We start from the raw sequence: 25,112 nt of genomic DNA, 5'->3' as shown, positions 1-25,112 counted from the left end.
ACTGCTAATCCAGTCCTGGGCTCCCCTCACAACTCTGCCAGTGCCCCTCAGTCCTTTCCTACAGACATAGCAGTCTACTGCACATCATCCACCCACTCCTGTAATAGGCTCATGACATTTGGCTGAGGTACTGAAGTCCTCAATTCTTGATTTTAAAATACTTTCATGTTACAGACCCATGCCCCATGCTGTAGAGCAACGTGAATAATCCTCAGAGTCTCTGCCAACCTGACCTGGGGGATGACCTCATATGGCAATAAGTTAGATCAAGAACATATGGATGAGACCCTGAGCATGTGGATGAGACCAACTATCCAGACGCTTGCAAAAGAATTCTCTGCAGTAACTCACAGCTCTCCCCATCTAGTGTCCCATCTCTGACTGTTGCAGATATTTGCTAATAACATCCCCAGATGGAACATATGTCTCAAACCATCCCCTAGGGAAACTTATCATGCTCAGGCTGAAACAAGTTAGGATTTTTGCCCCCACTTCTCCCCTTGGGAAGATTGTCCCAGAACTTCAATCTGATGGTTAGAAAACTTCATCTGAACCTGGTCTGTGCCACCAAAATCAGGTCACTTCCTGAAGGAACATTAAGACCTTGGGGCCTCATCTGGATGTCAGAGGTTTCAGGACATTAAAGACACTGTCTGCTCAGGAGACTGCTCATTCTATAGGGTGTGAGTTGGTTCATTTGGTGGCTGCCCACCAGGGCTGTCAGGTGATTGTGAAGGAGCTTAGTCCTGGGCATGGCCCAGCCCCTCCAAAATGTCATGTTCAATGAGAAGATTGGGGTTCATAATCTTAACTGGATCTACATTTCATTCACACTGAAGTGGTATCCCATTGGGACAGGAAGCTTTGGTCAGCTATGGGAAAGGGAGACACTTCGGGGGTCTGTCCTCCTGTTATGTATCTCATCCCTTTGTTTGTGTCGCAGTGAGAGAACTCTGGTATGAAACAGAGGAAAGAGAAGAACCAGATCGTTGCTCATTTTAGTGATCACTACATGTTAGGTAGCTGCAACTTCTGACTTTACCTTTTTATTGTGTTGAAGGAGCTGAACACCCAAGCGGGCCCGCAGCAGGCGGGGTGGGTGTGTTCCAGGAGGAGATGTGGGCAGTATCTGTACAGGGAGTAGAGAGAGAGCAGGTAGGGAGCATTCAAGAGCAGAATCCCCCGGGGTTGTAGTGGCCACATGTCTGGTACATTTCATCCAATAACTGAGCTCTGAAGCTTTTGCCGAGAGCCCTGCACACACATGTACACCCATGTGGACATAATACAGGACTGACTCCTTAACCAGCAGTATTTTGTGAAGCAGTAGACAGTCCTCCAGGAATCAGGCCTTTCCTATGAGGACCAGACCATTTGCCCATCCAGCTGAATTGGGGCCTCCTCCAATCACATGCTGCGCAAGCCCCCACAGATTTTCACCAGGTTTCCTGTAACTAATGAGGAATGGTCCTTACAGGATTTGTGGGGATATTTACATTTTGGCTGAATCCACAATGATCTGAGACCCCAGAACAAACAGGCCTTAACTAAAAAAAACAAAAACAAAAAACAGAACAAAACAAAACTAAAAACCCTCAAGCTAACTAACTTGAGCTAAATCCTCCTGTAAAGCCTCATGGAGGAAGCATTTGTCATAAGGATTCACAACAACCTCACCCTCAGGACCCTGTTCAGCACTCCTCAACTTGAACTTCTCAAAACAAAGCACCTGAGTCTGATCATCATAGTCTTGAAAAATGTCTACCAATCACTTTATGCAAAGATCACAATAACTAATAGTGAAACATCTCTTTCAAACATTAAATCAACTATCTAGAATATTACAACAAAACTGAAGTTATATACTGTATTCTCGAATCTGTAACTGGACCTGGAGGTGATAAGTACAGCTTTACAGGCAATGAAGTATTTTCCTTGAAGCTTCGCATGCAATCTGAGTCAGGCTCATGGGGCTCAAATTGTAGGGCTGTTGAACTGCACTGTAGACTTCTGAGCTCAGGCCAGAGCCTGGGCTCTAGTGTTATGACCCTTTGAGGTGGGAGCATCCCTGAGCTGAGCTGCGGCCAGAGCCTGAATGTCTATACCTCGATTAAACAGCCTCTTAGTCTGAGCCCCACAAGTCTGAGTCACCTGGAATGGGCCAGCAGGAGGGGGTTTTAATTGCAGTGTAGACATACAGTGTACCCTCAGCATCCTAGCTCCCTAACGGAAGTAAAGCAACAGTGAATCAGATTCAAGTGGTTATTTGATACATAACAGCTCCCTCCAGGGGCCTGAGAGAAGAAATGGCCTTAGTGCAAGTGAGATTTTCTGAAGGAGCTGCATCTTGGGTTTTCATTGGGACAGCTGGGCACAGGGTGACCACTTATGTGAGTTTGCCTGAAGTGACAAATGTGCTCAACACAATACAAACGTGGTGTGTTGGCACTTGGTGGTGTTTGCAGGCTCTGAAAATTCTTTGGTGATCTTCCCATGAACTAAGCTTCTTAAATTGCCTCTTCCAATGAACTGTGGTCTCTTCTCTTCTTACAAGGCAATATTTGTTCATTCACGGCCAACAGTTGTTGACACTCTTGCTGTTCCCTTTTGCTAATTATCCTCAGCACATTGGGTATAAGTTGAATGAGCCTATGGAGCACCACATGGTCATAGGAGAAGAACACCAGACTCTTTTTCCACTAACCCTCCCCTTTTTATTAAACCTGCTTATCATACTTATATGGCCCTCACTACTGTCTCAGAATCATTAATGTAGTTATCCTGTTAATACCTAGATAAGATAGGGAAGGTGCGGTATCCTCATTGGACAGGTGGGAAACAGAGGCTCAGGGAACCTAAGTGACATATGCTCGGTCACACGGGAAGTCTGTGGACGAGGAAAATTGAACCTGATTGCCCAAGAAACCGTCCCTAACCATTTGTGAACCATCCTTCCTCTCTACATTGCACATAAAGCTGAATTCTCTTCATGCAGGCATGGTGAGGCTCGTACTGTGTTTGCTTTGCAACTTTAGAGGCTATATTTACTTGTCTAACATTTGCTCTGTCCTACTTCATGACCGAAGACACACATGCAAACCTTTCTGAAATGCCTGGCTCTCCCCTGGGATCCTGCCCACAGCCAGGGCAATGCTTTTTGTGTTGCCTCTGCAATGCTGGCTCTGCCCTGCTTTACGTGACCTGTGGCTAAGAAGCAAGACTGTCACTGATTTCTAAGAGAGGAATGCTTGCTGTTTCAGGTGATACCATCATTTGATGATGTAGTCGTGTATTTCTCTGGCACTGTGTGGGCTGTGCTGGCCAATGGCAGGGAGAGCTCTGTGGAGAGGTCATGAAGGAGAATTATGAGAATCACATCTTGGGAGTCAAATTTTGGTTACCCTCTCTTTACTGGAGATTCTACAGTTCCCTCCAGTGCGGGGCTCAGGGATTGGGAAGATCGCTGAGGTTGCTGGTGGATCAAGCCTGTTAGTCTCCAGCATCTGTATGTAAGAAACCATCCTCTACCCCTTTGTACAGAGATCCAGTGCTAAAATTTACAGGAAGGGATCAGGGAGAGTTTCCTAAGGGAGCAGAAAACTATTCATTTGTGCTTGTGCTCATGTTTTCAAACCTGTGAACATGCTGGTAATCCAGAAATGGAAGGAAATGGCCCATCCCCACATGTAGGTGGAGACTGCTGACTCTCCTGCTTGGAGAACACTACAATTCCTGCTCAGTACTTCACTTCTCCAAAGTGTCTCTCTGGCAATATGTTTACCTTGTTCATGTTGCATGTGCATTTTCCTCTGCTGTCCCCAGTTGATAAATGAGAGGGTGTAGAGACCTGTGTGGTGACTGTCTAATCAAGTGTGAATTCACCACTTTCCTTTCCCATGAACAGGTACTAAAATGCCAACAGCTGACTTGATATCCCAAACTGAACAAGAGAGAGGCATCTGCTCCAGAATTAGGGGCCCCTGCAGCTCCTCCCCAGAGGGCCCTGGCTCAGGAGGCCCAGACTCCAGTGTCCAAGGGGCCTTGGCAGGCTGCATTCCTGAGCTCTATGGCTTGTTGGAAATTATGACTATAACAGGAACCCATGCAGGTGAGGAGTGAATTAAGCAACTTAGAAATCCACAGTTAAAGCTGGAAATAAAAAGGTGTGGTTCAAGCTGGCCCTAGTAAAATTGGCTGAGGCAATCTCTGTCCCACTGATGTTAATTTTTAATAAACCTTTGAATAGTGAGCAAATTCCGAGCCCTGGAAGAGAGCTAGTGTCATGGTAATATGCAAAGAAGGGCAAGCAGCATGACTTGGGTAATTATAGGTAATGACCTGATATCAATCCTAGGAGAAAATGGAAAAACTGATGGGGGATTCAATTAGTAAAGAATTAAAGGATGGGAATATAATTAGTGCCAATCAATATGTTTTTCTGGAAAATAGGTCCTGTTAAACAAACCAGATTTAATTCTTTGATTAGATTACAAGTTTGATGAAGGTGTGTCCATGTAATAAACTTTGAGTTTTATAATGCATTTGATTTAGTGCCACACAACATTCAGATTTGAAAAACTAGCACTACGAAAAAAAAAATCAAGATGACACACATTACATGGATAAAAAAACTGGCTGACAGGTCTCCAAAAAGGGGTGGTTCTAAAGGGGTATGACATTTTCATTGGCGATCTGGAAGTAATGGTGAGATCATTGATGCTAAAGTTTACGGATGACAAAGATGGACACAGTCATAAATAATGTGAAGACAGGACAGTCATACAGAGCGATCTGGATTGCTTTGTAAACTAGGCCCATTCAAACAAAGTGCATTTTTTATTGTAGCCAAATGCAAAGTTATCCATCTAGGAAGAAAGAACACAGGCCATACTTACAGATGGAGGACTCTGTCTTAAAAAGCAGTGTCTTTGAAAAGGACTTGGGGATTCTGATGGATAATCAACTGAACATGAGCTCCCAATGAGATGCTGTGGGTAAAAGGACTCATGCAATCCTTGGATGTATAACCAGGGGAGTCATGTGCAGGAATAGTGAGGCAATTTTTACCTCTGTAGGCCAGTACTGGGCTATTACACCCAGTTCTAGTGTCAGCATTTTAGAAAGGACATTGAATAATTGAAGAGAGTGAAGAAAAGGACCACAGAAATTAGTTTCAAGTTCTGGAGAAAATGTCTTACAGTGAAAGACCTAAAGAGCTCAATCTGTTTAGTTTACCAAAAAGAAGATCAAGAGGTGACTTGACTACCGTGTATAAATACCTTCACAGGAGGAAAATCCCAAGTACTAAAGGGCTCTCTAAACTACTAGAGAAAAGTAGAACAAGAACCAATGAAGCCAGACAAATTCAAATTAGAAAGCAGGCACAAAGTTTTAACAGTGAGGGTGACTGAACATTGGAACTAACTACAGAGGGAAGTTGGAGATGCTCCATCTCTTCATGTGTTCAGATCCAGACTTCATGCCTTTCTAGAAGATATGGTTTAGCCAAACACGTTAGTGGACTCCACACAAAGGTACTTGGGTGAAATTTTATGGCCTATGACAGGCATATCTACTCTTTCTACAGTCTCACTGAAGGTAGAAGATACACTTCTTTCATGGGCTTTGCCGGATTAATATATCAGCCACTGTCACCTCTCACTGGCTCAACACCTTCATAAGCTGGGCTTGGTAGTCTTCAGCTTGGTAGTCTTCAGCTTATGAAGATGCTTATTTGCTATGTAGCAGGGTTGTAATTTGCACATGTAGCATGGTGTAATTTATGGTTATATTGCTTGTGTAGTGGGAAATCCACACAACTTTAACTTCAGATTTTTAACTTTATTTTATTCAGTTCATTTTCTGAGATTCTTTGACTTCCATCAAGGTTTAATATTGAAGTCTTGTTTCAAACGTGTCTGTGGTATGCCCACACCCTGAATACTGTGTGCAGATATGGTTGCCTCATCTCAAAAAAGATATATTGGAATTGGAAAAGGTTCAGAAAAGGGCTACAAAAATGATTAGGGGTATAGAACGGCTTCCATATGAGAAGAGATTAATAAGACTGGGACTTCTCAGCTTGGAAAAGAGGCAACTAAGGGGAGATATGATAGAGGTTTATAAAATCATGAGTGGTATAGAGAAAGTAAATAAGAAAGTATTATTTACTCCTTCTCAAATACAAGAACAAAGGGCCATCAAATGAAATTAATAGCTAGCAGGTTTAAAACAAACACAAGAAAGTATTTTTTCACGCAACGACCAGTCAGTCTTTGGAACTCCTTACCAGAGGGTGCTGTGAAGGCCAATATTATAATGGGGTTCAAAAGGGAGCTAGATAGATTCATGGAAGATAGCCACTGATGGATCTATTAGCCAGGATGGGCAGGAATGGTGTCCCTAGCCTCTGTTTGCCAGAAGCTGGGATTGGGTGACAGAACATGGATCACTTGATGATAACCTGTCTGTTCACTCCCTTTGGGACACCTGCCATTGGTCATGGTCAGAGGACAGGATACTGGGCTTGATGGACCTTTGGCATGACCCAGTATGGCTGTTCTTATGTTCAAACACTCCTATTTCCTATACAAAAGTCTTTCAGCCCCTAAACTAGCCTTTTTGCAATTTAAGTGATTTAGTCTTTAAAGTTAAATGGTCATCAAATACAGTAGCGCATTTTCTTCTTAGTAATCCTTGGAGAGGCTCATCTTGTCTTTCTGAGTTTGACAAGGACTTCCTGAAGCACTGCCAGTTATTTACTTAGTTCCCTAATTAAATATTTTTATGTTCAAACAGCTTTTTATATTGTAACCGGTCATAGAATCAAATGACCTTGCTGTAATTGTACATTAAGCATCTTACTATTCATGTAAAAATGGCATCAGGAACCTATTACATGGATGCTTGCATTTAGATACAAAACATTTACAAATAAATATCGCATAGGAAACTTATGCCACTATAAGCAGTTGAGATGTAACAAAGGTTTTCACATTTAAGAAAAAATGTGAGTTAGAAGTAACCAATAGCTCCTGTAAAATGTTTCCCACCTATAAATGAAGATTTTAAGAGTGCTTATAAAAGATCAGCTTCAATAAGGCTATATATAAAATTCCTTGTAGGTTTAAACAAGAGAGTTTTTTTCTTGCAAAGAGATGGCATAAAGAGGCCCATTTTTATAACTGAAATTTTAGCTCTCATAACATGCCCTAAAGATCACTCTTCTTTGGAATATCGCAAATAAAGAATAGCCTTAAAGTTTAAAAAGACTGTAAAATAATTTAAGTATCTTACAGAGCTTGTCCTCTTGAGATAAAGATCAGACCTGTACCAGGAGGATTCATCCTGTCCTTTGATATTGGTTGGTTTCCTTTTGATTGCAGAGTTCCTAGATTTACAACCTACCAGGTCTCATACATTTACAACTTGCAGTTAAAGATTTCTATCAATCAATCACTCTATACAAAACATGAATCACAATAACTAACATTCATTTACATTTAAAGGTAGTATAGAAGAAAATTAAAGCAAAATGGAAGCTGTAAAGCTAAATTTCAGAGTCAGTGAACACATTTAGAGGTAATAAACATGGTTTTATGGTTATTCTCACATATTTGGTGCACATCACTAGTTGACACAAAGCAGAAGTTTCTTGAATATTTTTTTAATTGAATAAGCACCAAAGTTATAAGCATGTGAACCAGCACGTTGTTCAAGCATCATGTATATGAAAGTAACTGGTAAGTATCTGCTAAAACTCAGTAAAGGCAATCTAGTAGTAAGCTAACATTATTTTTGCATCCATACTGAGTATATCCCTTGCACCATAGAAATGGAAATCTGGTCGCTGCTGCAGTATGGATGTGCTGAAATCTAATTTGTTGTACTGGGGCAATGGCATGGAGGCAATTCATCACTGGAACACCCCTTTGAGCCAGGACATGATATTGCAAGGATTCTTCCACTCTAGCACCCCCTTTTCTCTGCCATTCTTGGCTACCTTACTATCCTTTTCTGCTCAGTCCTAGAATGCTGACTCCAGGTTGCTCCAGTGGACTACTACCAGGCTTTGCAAGTTGCTCTTTGCTCCTTCTAAATGAGCACTACCTCCCAGGGATTTCTCCCTAGAGGCCCTCTTCCCTAGCAGGTTCCACTGCCTCGCCTCCCAGGAACTTCCCTGCTTCCTACTGCAGGGTCTCCCACTGGAGCCTAACCTGTTTCCTTTGGTTCCTATCACAGCTTCCCCTTGACATTGATTTCACAAGCCTTTTTAGTATGAGTTCCAGGTGTCTGCCATGTTAACACCTGACCTCATTAGCCCCGTCCCCTCTGGCTGCAAGGCAGTTATTATGGCACCGCTGTAGCTGGGCCCATTTCTCCTTAAAGGGGCCAATCACCCTGTGACAGGAGAGATGAATGTTGAAACATAATGCTATACAAACATGATTCCAGGCATATAAGCAGATCCACAAGCTTTGTGTACCCTAGGAAAATTATCTATTGCTGACAAGGGGATGCAACTGACTAGGATAACTGCAGAAAAGGCCAAACAGCATTCGGCAACTATGGTTCAACCAGATTTTAAACATGGTTTCTGATATGCTGAATGCACCTTGTCTTTGGCTATGTTGGCAATTAAACCACATGCAGCATCAATTTAGTTGTCCCTATGACTAACAGCTGGTGTCAACAAGTAACTTTTCCTCATGTAAAAGGTCTGGACATCTGCCTACGGTCCTAGAACCATGTTTCTTTAGTGCAGACAAGATTTCAGGTCCAGGGAAATTTGCTTTGCTGAACCTGTGAAGTACTTGTCTGATTGGCAGTTCACATGTGTGTGCCACTGTCAGTGATCTGTTCCCTGATTTTGTTTCCAGGTCAAGGATTTAAATTTTCCATTGTGCAGCTATCATTTCATACCTTTATCATTTAAATAAACTAACACCACCAGGGTAAGGGTGCTAAGGAGGTAAATGCAGTACGATCTCAAACTTGGCATGAACTAAAGTGCCTGGCATTAAACGAAGATATTGATAAAATAGTCATTAGGCATCTCAGAAATTTGGTGGAATGAGGATAATCTATGGAATGTGGTAATACCAGGGTACAAAACATATTGGAATGACAGCCTAGGTCATGCTGGTGAGGGAATGGTTCTGTATGTGAAAGACAGCACAGAGTCAAATAAAGTAAACATTTTAAATGACTCAAATTGTACCAGAGAATCTCTACGGATAGAATTTCCATGCTTGAACAATAAGAGTATAGCATTAGGCATATACTATTGACCACCTCACCACGATGGTGACAGTGACTGTGAAACACTCAGGGAAATTAGAGAGGTTACTAAAGCAGAAAACAAAATAATAATGAGGGAATTCAACTATCCTCTTATTGACTGGGTACATGTCACGTCACCTCAGGATGGGATGCAGAGATAAAATTTCTAGACACATTAAATGATTGCTTCTTGGAGCAGCTAATCCTGGAACCCACAAGGAGAGAGGCAGTTATTGATTTAGTGCTAAGTGGAGCACAGAATATAGTCCAAGAGGTGAATATAACTGAACTACTTGATAATAGTGACCATAATGTAATTAAATTTAACAACCTGGGGGGAGGGGTGGAAATGCGAAAGAAACTCACTGTTGAAATTTAATTTTTACAGGTGTTCACAGTGTTGAGCTGTTCATCTGACTCTCATCAACAAGTCTAATTAGCCTCAAATCTACCCTGTGTATCAGGGGTGAAGGAATCAACTTATTTAAACAAATACATTTACTCATCACCATAACCAAAGAGAGAGGGGGAGGCAGCATGTGGCGAACAAACCTCTACTAAACTGTCCTTTACTGGAAATGCTTACTCTGTATCCCTGAAAAATTTACTTATGGGACAGTGTAGTGTTTGGCTTGTAAAACTGAAGAGAAAATGGGTATGAAGACCATGTAGGAAAATCCTGTTTCAAGAAATGCTTGGAAAACACCTACTATCTGGAGCAATCCATTGGTCAATTCCAAAGGCTAACAACATTTTCTGCTTCTGTTCTCAGAAGTACTTTTATGAGCCCCAAGGATAAGTCTTTTCTGACAGGGATGGTTTGGCAGTATCTACAGAATGGGGGTAACTCCTCTGGAGGCAGGCAAATCACCCCAGCCTTCATTTCAGTTTAGCTGCAGGATTTTGACAAGGAGCTCCCAGAAGCCAACAAGTCACCACTCCATTGCATCACTAGTTAATAGATTAGATGACTATATTAAGGTCAAGCTGAAACTAGGGTGATTTCCCATCCACAGAAGGCCTCCTGAATATAAAAGGTAGGGTACAGATATCATGTATAGGTCTCAACCAAGATCTTCAAAAATAAGAGGCCAGTGCAAGTAGTTTATTGATTTCAATGGGAGCTCAACATTTTTGAAAATCAGGCCACTTATTTAGAAGGCTCACATTGTAAAAAAAAACACACAACAAACAACACCACCACCACCACGGTTCTGATTTTGAGAGGTATTGAACAACCAGCTTTCCAAATGAAGTCAATGGGAGCTGTAGGTCCTGGTCACCTCTGAATAACACATCCTTTATAACAGTGGTTCTCACACTTTTGTACTGGTGACCCCTTTCACATAGCAAGCTTCTGCGTGCGATCCCCCTTTTAAATTAAAAACACTTTATAACATTATAAATGCTGGATGAAAAGCGGGGTTTGTGGTGGAGGCTGACAGCTTGCAACCCCTCACATAATAACCTTGCAACCCCCAGTTTGAGACCCCCTGCTTTATAACATCTCTGTTTGCATTTCCTTAGTTTCCCTTCTACCACAGAATCTTCAAGCTCCCGCCCGAGTGATCTATACAAGATCAATTTTCTCTCATCCAGTCTTTGGTTCCAGTTTATCCTCACAGACGGTCAACTTAAATACACACAACGATAACTACCTACCTATGGTACATGTGTCCATCATCCTCCTGTTTATGTGCCCATATCCTCCCATAATTCAGATCATACATTCCTCCATACCAATAAATGTGCTCCCCAAAATGTTATAGAGTCTACCTGAGATAATCTCCATTGTGTAATGTCCTAGCAACAGATGTCTTGCTCTTCTTTGGAAACCTCTGAAGAATGTGTTTTTCTGGTGATCCCAATTTCCCCGCTTCCTAGAATCAATGCCAAGTCATCTGTTGGTTGAGATAAATAAGCTATCTCAGAGCACTTCTCTTGCCCCAATCCTTAACTGTGTGTTGAACATTCCATTTTTGTCCAGTGCAGTTCTGCATTACAAGTCTGTAAGGCGAAGATGGACTATCCTTTACAATTTCGAGGCATCTCTTAGTTTTCTTGTTCATCACAGATGATCCCTGCAAAATGAAAGAAGCATGAGACAAGCTGCAGTCTGCATTTCAGAACTGAGTGCCCAGGCAGTAAACAATTCTCTTGATTTCTGTAATATGTCAGGTCAGTGAAAATGTCAGGGCTGCCGGGGGGGGGGCAAGTGCAGCAATTTGCCCCAGGACCTGGGCTCCTCAGAGGCCCCCACGAGAACAGCCAAGGCTCCCTTCCTGGCCCCGGCCCAACCCTGCCCCCGCCCCTCTCCCGGAGCCTCAGCGCATCCAGGAGCATCCTTGAACAGCTGCAGTGTGCCTCCAATGGGGCTCCTGAGCTCCTCTCCGCTCAGAGCCACGTGGTTAGGGGTCAGGGCTGAGAGCTCCACGCTGAGCACAGGGAGCTCAGGCCCCTCTGTAGCTCGCAGCCCCACCCCCTTACCACATGGCTCTGAGTGGGGAGGAGCTCAGGAGCCCTGCCGGAGCCATGCTGCAGCATTGCTCAGGGATGCTCCTGGATGCGGTGTGTTGAGGCTCCAGGTGACGGGGGAGCCGGGGGTAAGGGGCCAGGGCCGTTGGATAAGGGGCAGGGAGTCCCAGGGATAGTCAGGGGACAGGGAGGGGGCAGAGGTTGGGGGGGCAGTCAGGGGACAGGGAATGAGGGGGTTGGATTGTGGGCATTCCGGGGGTCTGTCAGGACTCAGTGGAGGGATCGGGCAGTCAGAGGACAGAGAGCAGGGGAGGGGTCCTGGGGTGGTGGTTGGGGGAGGGGGATCTCTGGAGGACGGTGAGGGGACAAGGAGCAGGATGGGTTGGGGATTCTGAGAGGGGCGGGCAGTCAGGGGGCAGGAAGTGGGTGGGGGTCAGATAGGGGGCAGGGCCAGGCTGTTTGGGGGGCACAGCCTTCCCTACCCTAAAGCTCATTCAGCAGTTTGAGGCTTGCACAAGAGCCAAGCCATTAGCTTTTCCAATCCCTTTCACTTCTCAAATGCCAAATTATAGTCTATATTTAATTTCAGTGCCATAGGGAGATTCATGTCAGGGGAGGGTAGCTTCCTTTCAAATTAGCCACTGGGAAGGGATCATATGAGAAGAGCAATATCCTACACCACCTACCTCCTTCCCAACCCTACCAAGGGAGACCTCCCCCTTCCTCTGAGGCTTCAGAGGGGTTAATTCAGTGGTTCTCAAATGTTTGTACAGGTGACCCCTTTCACATAGCAAACCTCTGAGTGTGACCCCCCCCCTTATAAATTGAAAACATTTTTTTATATATTTAACACTTTTATAAATGCTGGAGGCAAAGTGGGGTTTGAGGTGGAGGCCGACAGCTCATGACTGTCAGTAATAACCTCATGACCCCCTCAGGGGTCCCGACCCCCAGTTTGAGAAACCCTAGGTTAATTTTAACACCTTGTGTCCATTTACATGCATGTGCTATTTTGAGCATTTCAGTTTTCACAACATAGGCTCATTCCAGATTCTGGAACAAGCTCAAATGCTCAGTTCATGGAGTATGTACATAAGCTATACTAAAGACAAACCCACAGTAACCGTCTCCAGTTTGTGAGGGACCCCATGGAACCAGTGTCTAGAAAACAGATAAATGCATGGAGGTTAAGTCCATTAATGACTATTAGCCAGGATGGGTAAGGAATGGTGTCCCTAGTCTCTGTTTGTCAGAGGGTGGAGATGGATGGCAGGAGGGAGATCACTTGATCATTACCTGTTAGGTTCACTCCCTCTGGGGCACTTGGCATTGGCCATTGTTGGTAGACAGATACTGGGCTGAATGGACCTTTGATTTGACCCAGTATGGCTGTTCTTATGTCCTAAGCTAAATGAACCCAAAGTTATGGAGACAGATACAAGTCAAGGAAGCCAGCAGAGTATCAGAAACCTGAAAAATCTCTGACTGGAGGGGCTCAGGCATTTGATCACAAGCTAAGGTGGTTCAAAAGTTTTGAATTTTTTTTAAGCAGAATTTTTTTTATTGTTTCTTTAAACAATCAAACAAAGCAAGCAGCAAATATTTGGCCACACACTTCTGAAACCCCAAACCATATTCAGGTTTTGGCAGACTAATTTCAGCTTTTCAATTAAAAAAAGCCACAACAAATTTTGAAAGAAAGTAGACACTGGCCGTGATATTTTTCTGCTTTTTAAAAACGCCTAGATTTCGATCCAAAAAAAGTTTTGATGGAAAAATATTTGTCCAACCCTTTTAATGAGCTTTAGTGCCTTTTAGCACAGCTGATGCTGAGAACCAGTGATACCTTGTAAAGAAGTTTTCTCACAACTGGGTTTGTGCTGAGATGGGGAAGGTTTATTTTTACCAGGGCTGCCCATGGGAGGGGAGCAAGTGGGGCAATTTGCCCTGGGCCCCGCAGAGGCCCCCATGAGAATATAGTATTTTGTAGTATTGCAATTTTTTTTACGGAAGGGCCCCCCAAAATTGCTTTTCCTCAGGCCCCCTGAATCCTCTGGGTGGCCCTGGAAAATGTTCTCTGCACACAGACAGAATACATTTTTGTCACTGCATCTAGCTTGACTGTGGTCACAGGTAGGAAAGAAAGTTCCTTGGTTTGACTGAGTGAACCAAACTGTGCAGCTTCAGAAGGTGGAAAGTTATAACTCTGGAGTGAAGTTAGCATCAGGCTGCCAGCTAGTAATAAATTAATAACAGAAAGAATACTTTGGTCTCATTTCAGCTGTTGGATTAGTGTGCAGGTGCTGGGTGCTGTCCATGGCCTGTTCTATACAGGAGGTCAAATTAGATGATCTAGGCGCCCTTCTGGGTTTTAAAATCTATGACTCTGTAAGTCGGCAAAGAGGAGGACAAAGCAATGAGACACAGCAGAATGATGAAGTTATTCAAATATTCAAAGACTAGACAATATTTACAGATGTAATCCCTATAAATTAATCAACGATATAAAAACAAGTCTTTTCTGGTAAACAGAAGAGTCTCTATATGTACTGACAAAGAGAGATCAGTAAGTTACAGGGAAATCTGTAAAGCCTATTCAAATACAGTTGCCTTCTTTAGAGTTCAAATAAATCACAGGATAGGTCTCTAGGCTGGCACTAATGCACATGTTGCACAAGGACAACCCTAACATCAAAGGGAACTTAATCAAGGCAGCTGATTTTTCCCAAGTCAATACTAGAATGTGAAATGTTTTGTGTAGGGTGGAGTAATTTAAAGAGGTGAAATCATGGTGATATCAATACGCTGCCAAAGCTTTACACTTTAGTACAGTTTTCCTTTAAAATACGGTTGGTTCACCCAGCTTCAATGGGCTGTACTACAAAATTCAGTTTTTTGTGTTTCACAGCATAGCCTTACATATGACATATGAATTATAGGTTTGCTTTTAGGACGGATTGACAGCCTTTCAAAGGTATCTGCTCTCTACTTTAAATTGTCTCCAGACATGTGGTCACAAGCCAGATTAAGGACAAAAGAAATCTGTCAGAACCCCACCCTTCACGCCAAATCAGTAATATTTCTGAGGGGGGTGATCCACAATGTTTCAAAACATTTTGCCCAGGGGGCAGGCTAACTTGGGGGGGGAGGGGAGGGGAAAGAGGATGGCAACTAGGGGATATTTGGTTGAGAACTCTGGGGAGCAGAGCCAGGCTGGCCTGAGTTCTGACTGGCCTCCATTCTCTCTGCCGAGAACCTGTCAGACTTGACACCATGATCTTCTCTCTCTCCCTGTCTACGTTTTTATACCACCCAACCACAGTAGTATCTGAGTATCTTAGACCAGATCCCAAAGAAGCAGAGGGAGGCCCTGTGCCCAGACCTTGAGTCAGTCTATCTAATGTTTTGATGCCAGCTATCACTGCGGTGTTTAAGTACTACACAAAATTAAGGCTCTCAAATCGAAAGGTATTTTTCTGGGGCAGAGGAGTATGGCTTTGTTTGAGTTGGGCTGTTTTGCCTTTGTAAAGCTTGTCTGTCCTGGGCAAAGGCTTTATCAGATCACTTTGTACTGAACAGACGTCAGCCCTCTCTGACCTCGTCTGACAAGTAGTTCCACAGCCAAGTTGCTGAGAATGGCTTGATCCCAGTGCATGATGGTCAGAATCCTTGTTGTTGCTAAGGAGGCTGGGTGGCTTGTTGGGTGAGTGGAGGATAAAACGGAGTTTGAGGTATCCAGGTCCTGATCCATTAGGTGTGGAGCACCTGCTGTTCCCAATGACATCAGCTTGGCTCCTTGAATTGCATGTGCAAATCCTACAGCTGGGGCTTCCCCATATGAAAATTTGTCCTTGTATGTGTAAAGCATTTTAGGTTCTTTCAGAATGAAAGATGCCATTGAATTGTAGGGACATGGAAATTCACCTACCTGCTTAAAATCCCAATGCATGTTCAGTCCCTTTTTCACAGCCTCATTACATTGCTCTATGAATGGCAGGTCTCCTGTGTCAGGATCAGTTAGGCAACGATCTACTGTGTTCTGTCGAGATCGTAGACCTCCTATATACATTTCTCCAGTGCTGAGATAAAACAAGTGCTGAAAGAGAATGTTACATTGGAGTAGGTGAGCTAGGACACTGATGAAATCCCAAAGGAGGATACCAAACATTTGTGAAACTAATATTAGATACATGGGGCCAAATTCATTGATATAACTGAAGTTAAACCAGGATGAACTTGACCCACTAGAGTTATGACATCAGTCTTGTTCTCCTCCGTTCATAGAAAATAGGTAGATCATTACAGTGGAACTGTAATCAGTAGTGTCTGTCCTAGTGACAGAACAAGAAGTGAAGAGTTCAGTCTGCATCTCATTCAATCCTTAGCCTCTCTGCTGGAGCCACCACTGACAAGAACAATGATTGTCAATATGTGTGTGGGGAAAGGAGGTGATGAGGTCACCTCCCCATAAAAATGGAACTGACTTAATGTTCTTAGACCATGATGGAATCTGCCCTGGCCTGCAATGAGCAGAAGGTCAGACTAGATGAGCATGATGGTCCCTTCTGACCTGAAAGCAAAAGTGGGCAAACTACAGCCCGGGGACCGTATCTGGCACTTCCGACATTTTAATCCAGCCCTCGAGCTCCCGCTGGGGAGTGGGGTCCAGGACTTGAACTGCTCTGGCACTCCAGCCAGGAAGTGGAGTCAGGGGTTGGCCCTGCTCCACATGTCCCATGGGTCTCCCAGAAGCAGCAGCATGTCCCGCCTCTGGCTCATAGACTCATAGACTCAGACTCTAAGACTGGAAGGGACCTCAAGAAGTCATCGAGTCCAGTCCCCTGCCCTCATGGCAGGACCTAATACTGTCTAGACCATCCCTGATAGACATTTATCTAACCTACTCTTAAATATCTCCAGAGATGGAGATTCCACAACCTCCCTAGGCAATCCATTCCAGTGTTTAACTACCCTGACAGTTAGGAACTTTTTCCTAATGTCCAACCTAAATCTCCCTTGCATGCAGGAGGTGAAAGAGGTGCAGGAGCAGCCAAGGTGCTCCACAAGCTACCCCTGCCCCAAGTGCCACCCCTGCACCTCCCATTGGTGGGAACCATGGCCAATGGTAGCTGCAGGGGCAGCGCCTGTGGACAGGGTATGGCACAGAGTCACCTAGTCACACCTCCACATAGGAACCGGAAAGGAGACATACCTCTGTTTCTGGGAGCTGCTTGAGGTAAGCCCCACCTGGAGCCTGCACCCTGACCCCCTTCCATGCCGCAACCCCGTGCCCCAGCCCTGATCCTCCTCCCATCCTCCAAACCCCTCAGTCCCAGACTGGAGCACCTTCCTGCACCTCCAACCCCTCATTCCCAGCCCCACCGCAGAACCTGCACTCCCAACTGGAGCTCTCACCCCCCACACACCATACCCCAACCCCCTGCTGCAGCCCAGAGCTCCCTCCCACACCCTGAACTCCTCATCTCTGTCTCCATGACAAAGCCCACACCCCCACCAGAGCCCTCACCCCCTCCCACACTCCAACCCCCAATTTTGTGAGCATTCATGGTCCACCATACAATTGCCATACCCAGATGTGGCCCTTGTGCCAAAAAGTTTGCCCATTCCTACCTTAAAGTCTAGGAGACTACTGCCATTCATTTTTTATTTGGGATTGTACTTGTTTACTTACAAAATAAAATGTAGTCTTCCCTGCATAACAGCACATGAAGAACAATTTTCAGGAGTCTATTTAATTATCTAGCAAAGGATCCAAAGCAGTGGCTAATAAAAGATTTCTGGTTGCAGCTAAACAGCTTGTTTGTAATACCTGTGGTGAGTAAGTATGACAGCCATACATTATTGGAGTGTTTCCAGGGACAGGGCCTTGATCTATGCAGATGTTCTCATTCAGAGTGTTTTTCATCTACCGAGATAAAACAGGCATATTAATGCATGGAATAACTACCACATCTTCCTGTTCCCACCACTGTTTTTGTAAGCTCTGCTGAGAGCTATGCTGGTTTGCAGTTTTTCTTCAGACTCTGAAGTAACAGGAGAACACAGGATGGATTTAGAAGAAGAAACTGCAGAACAGTTTTTCAGAGCTGACTTCATCCCAGAAAACATGAGAAGCAAATCTAAAGGTTTTTCTAGTATCTATAGATCAGAGAAACAGTGGAGCTTGGTCTACACTACAAAAATTACATCCACTGGCCAACGTAGCTATCCCAGCAAAACCCCCCATGTAGATACAGCTATGCTGACCAAAGAATGCTTTGCTTAGTTAATGTCATTGAGGGAAGTGTTTCATGTACACTTGCAGAAGAACTCATTCTATTAACATATGGTGCATCTCCACTAGGGGTTCTGGCAAAGGCTCTATAGTGTAGACAACTCCTCAGGTTGGGGAACCCTGCTATAACACAATTGTTCACTGACACAGTATAATCATAGAGCAGTCCCATATAAACCATGTCACTACGTGCATCACCAATAGAAAAGGTTGGATTTTTTCCATTGAAACATTTTGGAAATGTCTTTTTGACTAAAACAAAAATATTTCATTTGACTGAATTTTTAAAAACAATTGTGTTCTGTTTCATTGTACGCAAAACAAAGGTTTGCATGCATTTGAGTTTGCACTTGGCTCAATCTGCACAGTTGAGTTTGCACTTGGCTCAACCTGCACAATTGAGTTTGCACATGGCACAATCTGCGTGTGCCCAGTTCAGCCAAAGGAGGTCTGGAAATGTGAAAGAAACAATTGTCAATTAAAAACAGTGGACCACATTCTGTATATATACACTCTTCTTTAGCTATAGTTTTCCCCACTATCATGACATTTATGATTATTGTTCCAGTCCAAATTAAAAAAGCAACTTAACAACTCTGAAATGAGTGACCAGAAGCTACTGTCCTCCATTGATTCATGGCTGTACAGCAGGTAATGATTATTTTGTTGGACTTCTAATTTCTGTGATGCATCTGCATAATATTCTATTGAACACTGCAGACAATTATAGGGAGAATTTTCATCCAGTATTGTTCCCTGCTCTATGAGCACTTTGTGTCGCACAAAAATGTTTCTAAATACCTTCCTATGCTATTTTATTCTTATGCCTTTAGACATACAGTGGGAACAGTTTAGATATGCAACAGGTACAGAAAGTTTTACAAAAAGCTGATACTCACTTTAAGTGTCTCTAAAACCTCTAGTAAAACATACCTGAATATGACCAATTTACAAGAGCAACCCAAGTTAAACTGATCAGGAACACAGAAGAAATTGCCTTCAACAACCTCCATAATATTGGAGAGATCTAATTATTGTATCTGTTCAGTAGACATGCACAGTACTTACTGTTCCATAGCCAACAATGGTGGTCAAAGGTATTAAGTTAGGATAAATGTTCTTTATGTACCAATCAAAGCTTTTACAGTTCAGTTTCTTTCTTAGCTCCTTTCTGGAAGAAACATCTCCATAGTCTATTCCAGGATTCTGAAAAAACACCACATTTTTTCAGACAATTTTAAAAGTTATCTGCAAGAGAGAGGGGGGAGAGGAGGGAAAATGCCCCCACCCTCTTGTGCCCCCTGTCCCCTTTTTGTTGCTTCTTCATAATATAGAAAGAATATCTAAAATCTGCTTTTAAAAAATCCTTGATTACTTTTACATTAGAAATTCAGATTGTGTTTTGCCTGGAAAACTCTATGAATGATTGGAGAATGAGTATGTCTATGAAATCACAGATACAATAGATGTAAAAACTAATTAATTGAGAGAACAAGTGCTTTTTTTATTCAAGCTATTTTGTTTTCATTAACATCTAGTTAACATGGGGCATGGGTCACTTGCTGGAGAATTATCTGCAGCTTGAGGTCTTCAAACCACAATTTGAGGACTTCAATAACTCAGACATAGGTTAGGGGTTTGTTATTGAAGTGGATGGGTGAGATTCTGTGGCCCGCGTTGTGCAGGAGGTCAGACTAGATGATCATAATGGTCCCTTCTGACCTTAAAGTCTATGAGTTTATAACTAAATCACAGGCAAAAAAAATAAATAAATCTCCTTTTCTTAAAGACTCAAAACACCACTCCAGGTAAGCGTAATACCTTTGAATTATAAATTCTACCATTAAAAAAAAGGACTTCGCATTCTTGATGTCTTTAAGAGGAAAGGAAATAAAAATTAAAAACAGTATGCAGACCATCTTACTTCAAGAAAGAAAGGAAATAAGGTCACAAAACCTCCCCTCACCATCCCCTTTGCCAGGTCACCTTTAAAGGAAAATGGCAGGGTACAAAAATGTGATCTGTTACTAGTTATGAAGAACAATAAATCACTACGCATTTTAAATGTGTGAAACAGAACCAAAAATATTTCAGAGTATCAAAGAAGAAGCTGCCATTTTGCCACGCTCGTGAGGTGTGCTTTGTTGATCTCTATGAGATTTACAAAACTAGCAAATCTTGAAGAATGTATGCACTGCACTAGGATTTACTGTAAGTAACGATGTATAAGAAATTCCAATTTGCATGATATACGGTATTAATTGGCATAACTTACAATGATATGTAGAGAGACTGTAGTTGAAGGCATGAGCTCAACAGTGGAGGAAAGTTAAGGTTGAGCTTTCAACCATCTCTTTGAATTTCCTTAATTCTGAGTGCTTGATTTCCCAACACAAATGTTTCTCAGCCTGCAGAGCATGCTGTAAGGCCCACTCTTTCTTTGTCCCTGGCCTGTGAGAAATGGGTGTCGGATAGTGGGGAGGTGGGACTCTGCAGCATTTTGGGCATGGAGGTCAATTAGTGTAGAGTGTTACAGGGTCATTTGATGAAAAGTAACTGACTTGCCTATTATTTATTAGTGCATTTTTAAAAGATATTCAAGGATGCCCAGTTCATTTGCTCTATTATCGCAACTTGCAAAAATCCAAACAACATACTTTTTATTTTAAAGAAGTTAGAAATTTGGGGCAGAAACCATCTTTTTGTTCTATGTATAGTGCCTAGCACAATGGGGTCCTGGTCCATGACTCAGACTCCTAAGCATTATAATAATAACAGCAATGTTTTTAAAGGGACAAATCTCACAAACACCTCTGTTTGCTATGTCTGGCCTCATTGCGATTTCTTGGTCTACTTAGACCACTATTAGTCATTTGCTCCCATATGAATGACCATCTCAATTTAGAGAAACCAATTCTAAACAACCAAACATATACACCTCAATAGGAAGATTCCATGCGAAATAAACCATGTATTTATAGTTGTCCATCCACACTTCAGCCACTCTCAGGGCGTTGCGTCTCATAGCAATGCTCAAGTCCAGCATGTAGGGTTTGTGCGCTCTTTCCAGGTGAGCAACTCTTGAACAGGGCAAGACTTCTATTTGACCCCCACACTGCCAAACCTGTATGGATGAAGCAGGAGTTCCAGTGAATGTGCATTTGGAGTTGGCTCTTTTCACCAGTGTTAACACGATTTTGTTCTACATAAGTGATTAAAAATTGCACCTCCTTACTCAACGGATCTACTCACTCTCAATATCCAGAGTACGTTCTCCTGACTTTAGTGATTAAGGGAAATTTTCAGTACTTTTCTTTTAAGCTCTGCAGAGCAAACACAGGTACAGGAGAGTGAGGTGGAGGCTATTTAGTCTTTTGCATCATTATTAATTTCCAGTTACAGAACTAAGCAGTTACTCCCGTGTAAATCCTTTGCATGAGGTTATGCAGGAGTCACAAAGAGCAGAACTGGCCCTACAGAATCTTAATTATGATTAAGGTTGCAGGGGAAGGAAAGAGACCAGTCTGACTCTCATATCCCAGGCTGTTTACAGGGCTGACACTTAGAAACCCCCCTCTCCCCCATCAATCTGCTTACAAACTGGGCGCATTTGATACAAGAAATCATTGAGAGACAATGCAAAAGGAGCCCTAAAATGTTATTTTTGAAGTCACTTCTCTGAGCAGAAATGTATTTAATGGGCCTGATTCTCCATTCCCCTGCATTGTGTGCAATCATATATACCAGCACAGAGAAGAGGTATAATGGTACCATTCTGATAAGAATATACTTTACACCCACCTTGCACTGGTGTAAATGAATATACATGTATCAGGACACTGAAGAATGAGGCCTCCGTGTATTTTAATGTATGAAAAGTGGAAAGGAGTTCATCCCCTATGTGATAGACCCAGGCCAGTTGTGAACAGCAGAGCCATCCTATTGGTATCCAGGAGGTGGGCGGGTGAAGCCCGCCCACTTCTAAAGGACCTCCCCCCAGCCTAAGGGGAGGATCCACAGGTCTGTGACACCAACTAATTCCGTGGGACAACTAATGAAAAAACAGGATCGGGAGTGAGGTCACAGGGCTAAATGAAGGGAATCTGATGGGGACACTGAGCAGAGAACCCTGGACAATGCCCACTGTTTCTCGAAGGAATCAAGGGAGCCAGCGGATGCCACCCAGAGGAACTCTGCCCAGATGCATGAACGGACGGAGGAGCAGAAAGAGGCCCCACAGTCCCAGGAAATCCCGTCGGCCAATCTCCTCTCCCTGGTTTTGTAGATGGCTAGTTTGGCCAGGGCCAAGAGGAGGTTGACAAGAAGATCCCGCGACTTGGTGGGGCCATGGACAGGGAGTGCGTAGATAAACAGGTGAGGGGAAAAGTGCAACCAAAAATGCAAGATTCAAGAGGAGCCGGAACAGGGGCTGCAATCTGGTGCACTCTAAATAAATGTGCGCCAGGGTCTCTTTCATGCCACAAAAAGGGCAGGTGTTGGGGACAGGGGTAAATCAAGCCAAGTACACGCCCGTGCTCATGGCCCCATCAAGGAGCCACCAACTGACATCCCCGGCGGCCCTCGGGACCAGGGCAGAGTATAAGCTGGCCCACCGGGGCCTCTCACCCTCAAGAGGTGGCAGGAGGTCCCACCATTTGGTATCAGGGTGGGATGCGAGGGTGAGGAAGTGGAGAGTGTGGAGCACGAGCATGTACAGAGATTTCCTTAGCGTGGCCTGGAACAGAACTGGCTGCAGATCGTGCAGCCGGCTCACAGTGAAAGGGTGAGGGGGCTGATTGGGTCCACAGGGCGGAGGCCCGATAAAAAGGTCCACAGGGCCTGGAGTGGAGGGTGCGCGAGGCGTGCCCTCTCGCAGGACCCAGTCGAGGTAGGCCCGAGTAGCGGGCAGTAAAGCGTCCATCACCTCCTGAAGTATGCACCGGGGAGTACGAGGTCCGGAGAGCCCCATGCGCTGAGCGAGCGTCAAGGGATCCAGCCAGTCTCCCCGGTCGTAGTCCAGGAGGTCTCCAACCCTGGTGACTCTCTCCAAGACCAGCCTCTGGCATACCCCGGGGGACTCCACCACCTGCACACAAAGCTGGGGGTTGTGTAGCGGAGGATCCGTGAGGAGATTGGCCCCCACGGTGGCTGCCACGAACCTGGTCATTGAAAAGAGCTTCCAGATCCGGAGGAGGTCTTGGTAGAAGACCAGCAGCCTGGAGAGGTCTCGCGGAAGACCTCTTGGATGGAGGTAAAAGAGCTGCCGGTCTTTTCAGAGCACTCGGAATCAGCAGAGGAAGGCGTGTGCCAATACACTCCACGCCGGACTACCTGCACCATACAGGAGCCTCTGCAGGGCCTGGAGGCGGAAGACATGGACCTGAGTGTGTGGGCACTTCAGGCCCTGCCCCTACTCCTCCAGGGGCAGGTGGAGGACCCCTGCAGAGACCCAGTGCATCCCTGGCCAAAAGAACTCCAGAATCATAGTCCGGAGGTTGGCCAGGAAACCCGGGGCAGGGACCAGGGTGTTGAGCTTGTACCAGAGCACTGACAGGACTAGCTGATTGAGCACCAGCACCCTCCCTCGAAGGGAGAGGCACCGGAGTAGTCCTGTCCATTTCCGGAGCCACTCCATCACCCTGCCCTCCAAACCATGCCAGTTCTCCTGCAGAGACGGATGCGTGGCAGAAAGGTAAATGCCGAGATAGAGCAGTGGACCCACGCTCCACCAGATGGTCTGAAGCGTGGGTGGGAGGGAGTTCGCCCGCCACCCATCCCTGACCACCAGGCCAGAGCTCTTGACCCTGTTGACCTGGGTGGAGGAGGCCGCTGAGTACACAGCTTGGCAAGCCTCCACCTGTGTCAAGTCACCCGGGTCCTGGACCACGAGAAGCACATCGACAGGACCAGCCGCAGCTCCAGCTCCCGAAGCACCAACCCCGTCAACCTCCTGCGGAGGAGACAGAGGAAGAGCTCGATCGCCAGAGCATACAGCTGGCTTGAGAAGGGGCACCCCTGCCGTACTCCCTGCCCGAAGCTGACCATCTTGGTCAGGGTCCAGTTGAGCCTGACCAGACACTCCACAGAAGGGTACAGCACCTGGAGAAAACCCACAAACCAGAGTCCAAAGCCGAACGCTCGCAGAGTGCTCGGGAGATACCCGTGGTCCACCTTGTCGAACGCCTTCTCCTGATGCAGGGACAAGAGGGCGAAGGACAGACCATCCCTACACCCTAATTCCAGAAGGTCCCGGACCAGATACATGTTATCAAAGATCGTGCGGCCCGGAACTATGTAGGTCTGGTCTGGGTGGATCACGTCCGTCAGGACGGACCCTAGCCACATCGAGATGGCTTTCACAATGATTTTGTAGTCCGTGCTGAGGAGCGAGACGGGATGCCAATTCCGTAAGTCGCGGAGGTCCCCTCTCTTCAGCAATAAGGCAAGCATGGCTCGCCTGCACGAGAGAAGACCCCGCCCTGCAAAGACTCGGCTTAGATGGTGAACAGGTCTGGGCCGAGGACATCCCAGAACACGCGGTAGAACTCCAAGGTCAGCCCGTCCAAGCCTGGAGATTTATTGGTGGGCATGCGACGGAGGGCTTCCGAGAACTCGGCCAGAGTGAGAGGCAGCTCTAGCCGGTCCCAGTCGCCTGTGCTGACCGTCAGGAGTCCGTCCCAGAGCACTCTGCAAGCGTTAGGGTTGGTCGGATCTGGGGAGAAAAGAGTTGCGTAGAAGGCCCTGGCCCTCTCGAACATCTCCGCCGGATCCGTGAGGGGGGTGCCGTCCTCCGCCAGGAGGCAGGTGATGTGCTTCTTGGCTCCCCTCCTTTTCTCCAGGGTGTAGAAGAAGCGGGAGCCACGATCCATCTACCGAAGGAGGCGGATGTGGGATCGAACAAAGGCACCCCGGGCCCGATGGTCTTTGAGGGCCCAGAGCACCTCTCGCTTCTCCTGGCACGTTCCGCAGAGGCATGGATCCTTGGGGCTGGTGGCCAGACGCCTCTCCAGCTCCAAGACCTCCCGTTCCAACTGCCCTATCGCCGCATCCCTCCGTCGGC

The 25,112-nt window shown here is 45.0% G+C and overlaps 1 protein-coding gene across 2 annotated transcripts in view; it reads right to left on the bottom strand.

Annotated features, from left to right (window-relative positions):
- Nucleotides 1-10,726: 10,726 nt before the first annotated feature.
- Nucleotides 10,727-25,112, bottom strand: part of GALNT8 (polypeptide N-acetylgalactosaminyltransferase 8) — a 59,536-nt gene continuing 45,150 nt past the window's right edge. For both annotated transcript variants that reach the window (XM_030553185.1, XM_030553195.1), the window contains exons 7-11: nt 20,991-21,176; nt 19,121-19,258; nt 17,588-17,683; nt 15,686-15,853; nt 10,727-11,363 (exon numbers count right to left, since the gene is read on the bottom strand). In XM_030553185.1, coding sequence (XP_030409045.1) covers nt 11,205-11,363; nt 15,686-15,853; nt 17,588-17,683; nt 19,121-19,258; nt 20,991-21,176 — 747 coding nt within the window. In that variant the 3' untranslated portion in view covers nt 10,727-11,204. The remainder of the gene's footprint in view (nt 11,364-15,685; nt 15,854-17,587; nt 17,684-19,120; nt 19,259-20,990; nt 21,177-25,112) is intronic.

The sequence above is a fragment of the Gopherus evgoodei genome, chromosome 1, assembly GCF_007399415.2.
Source record: "Gopherus evgoodei ecotype Sinaloan lineage chromosome 1, rGopEvg1_v1.p, whole genome shotgun sequence".
NCBI lineage: Eukaryota > Metazoa > Chordata > Testudines > Testudinidae > Gopherus > Gopherus evgoodei.
The sequence above is the reverse complement of the archived record's forward strand: the minus strand, read 5'-3'. Positions and strand labels throughout refer to the sequence as shown.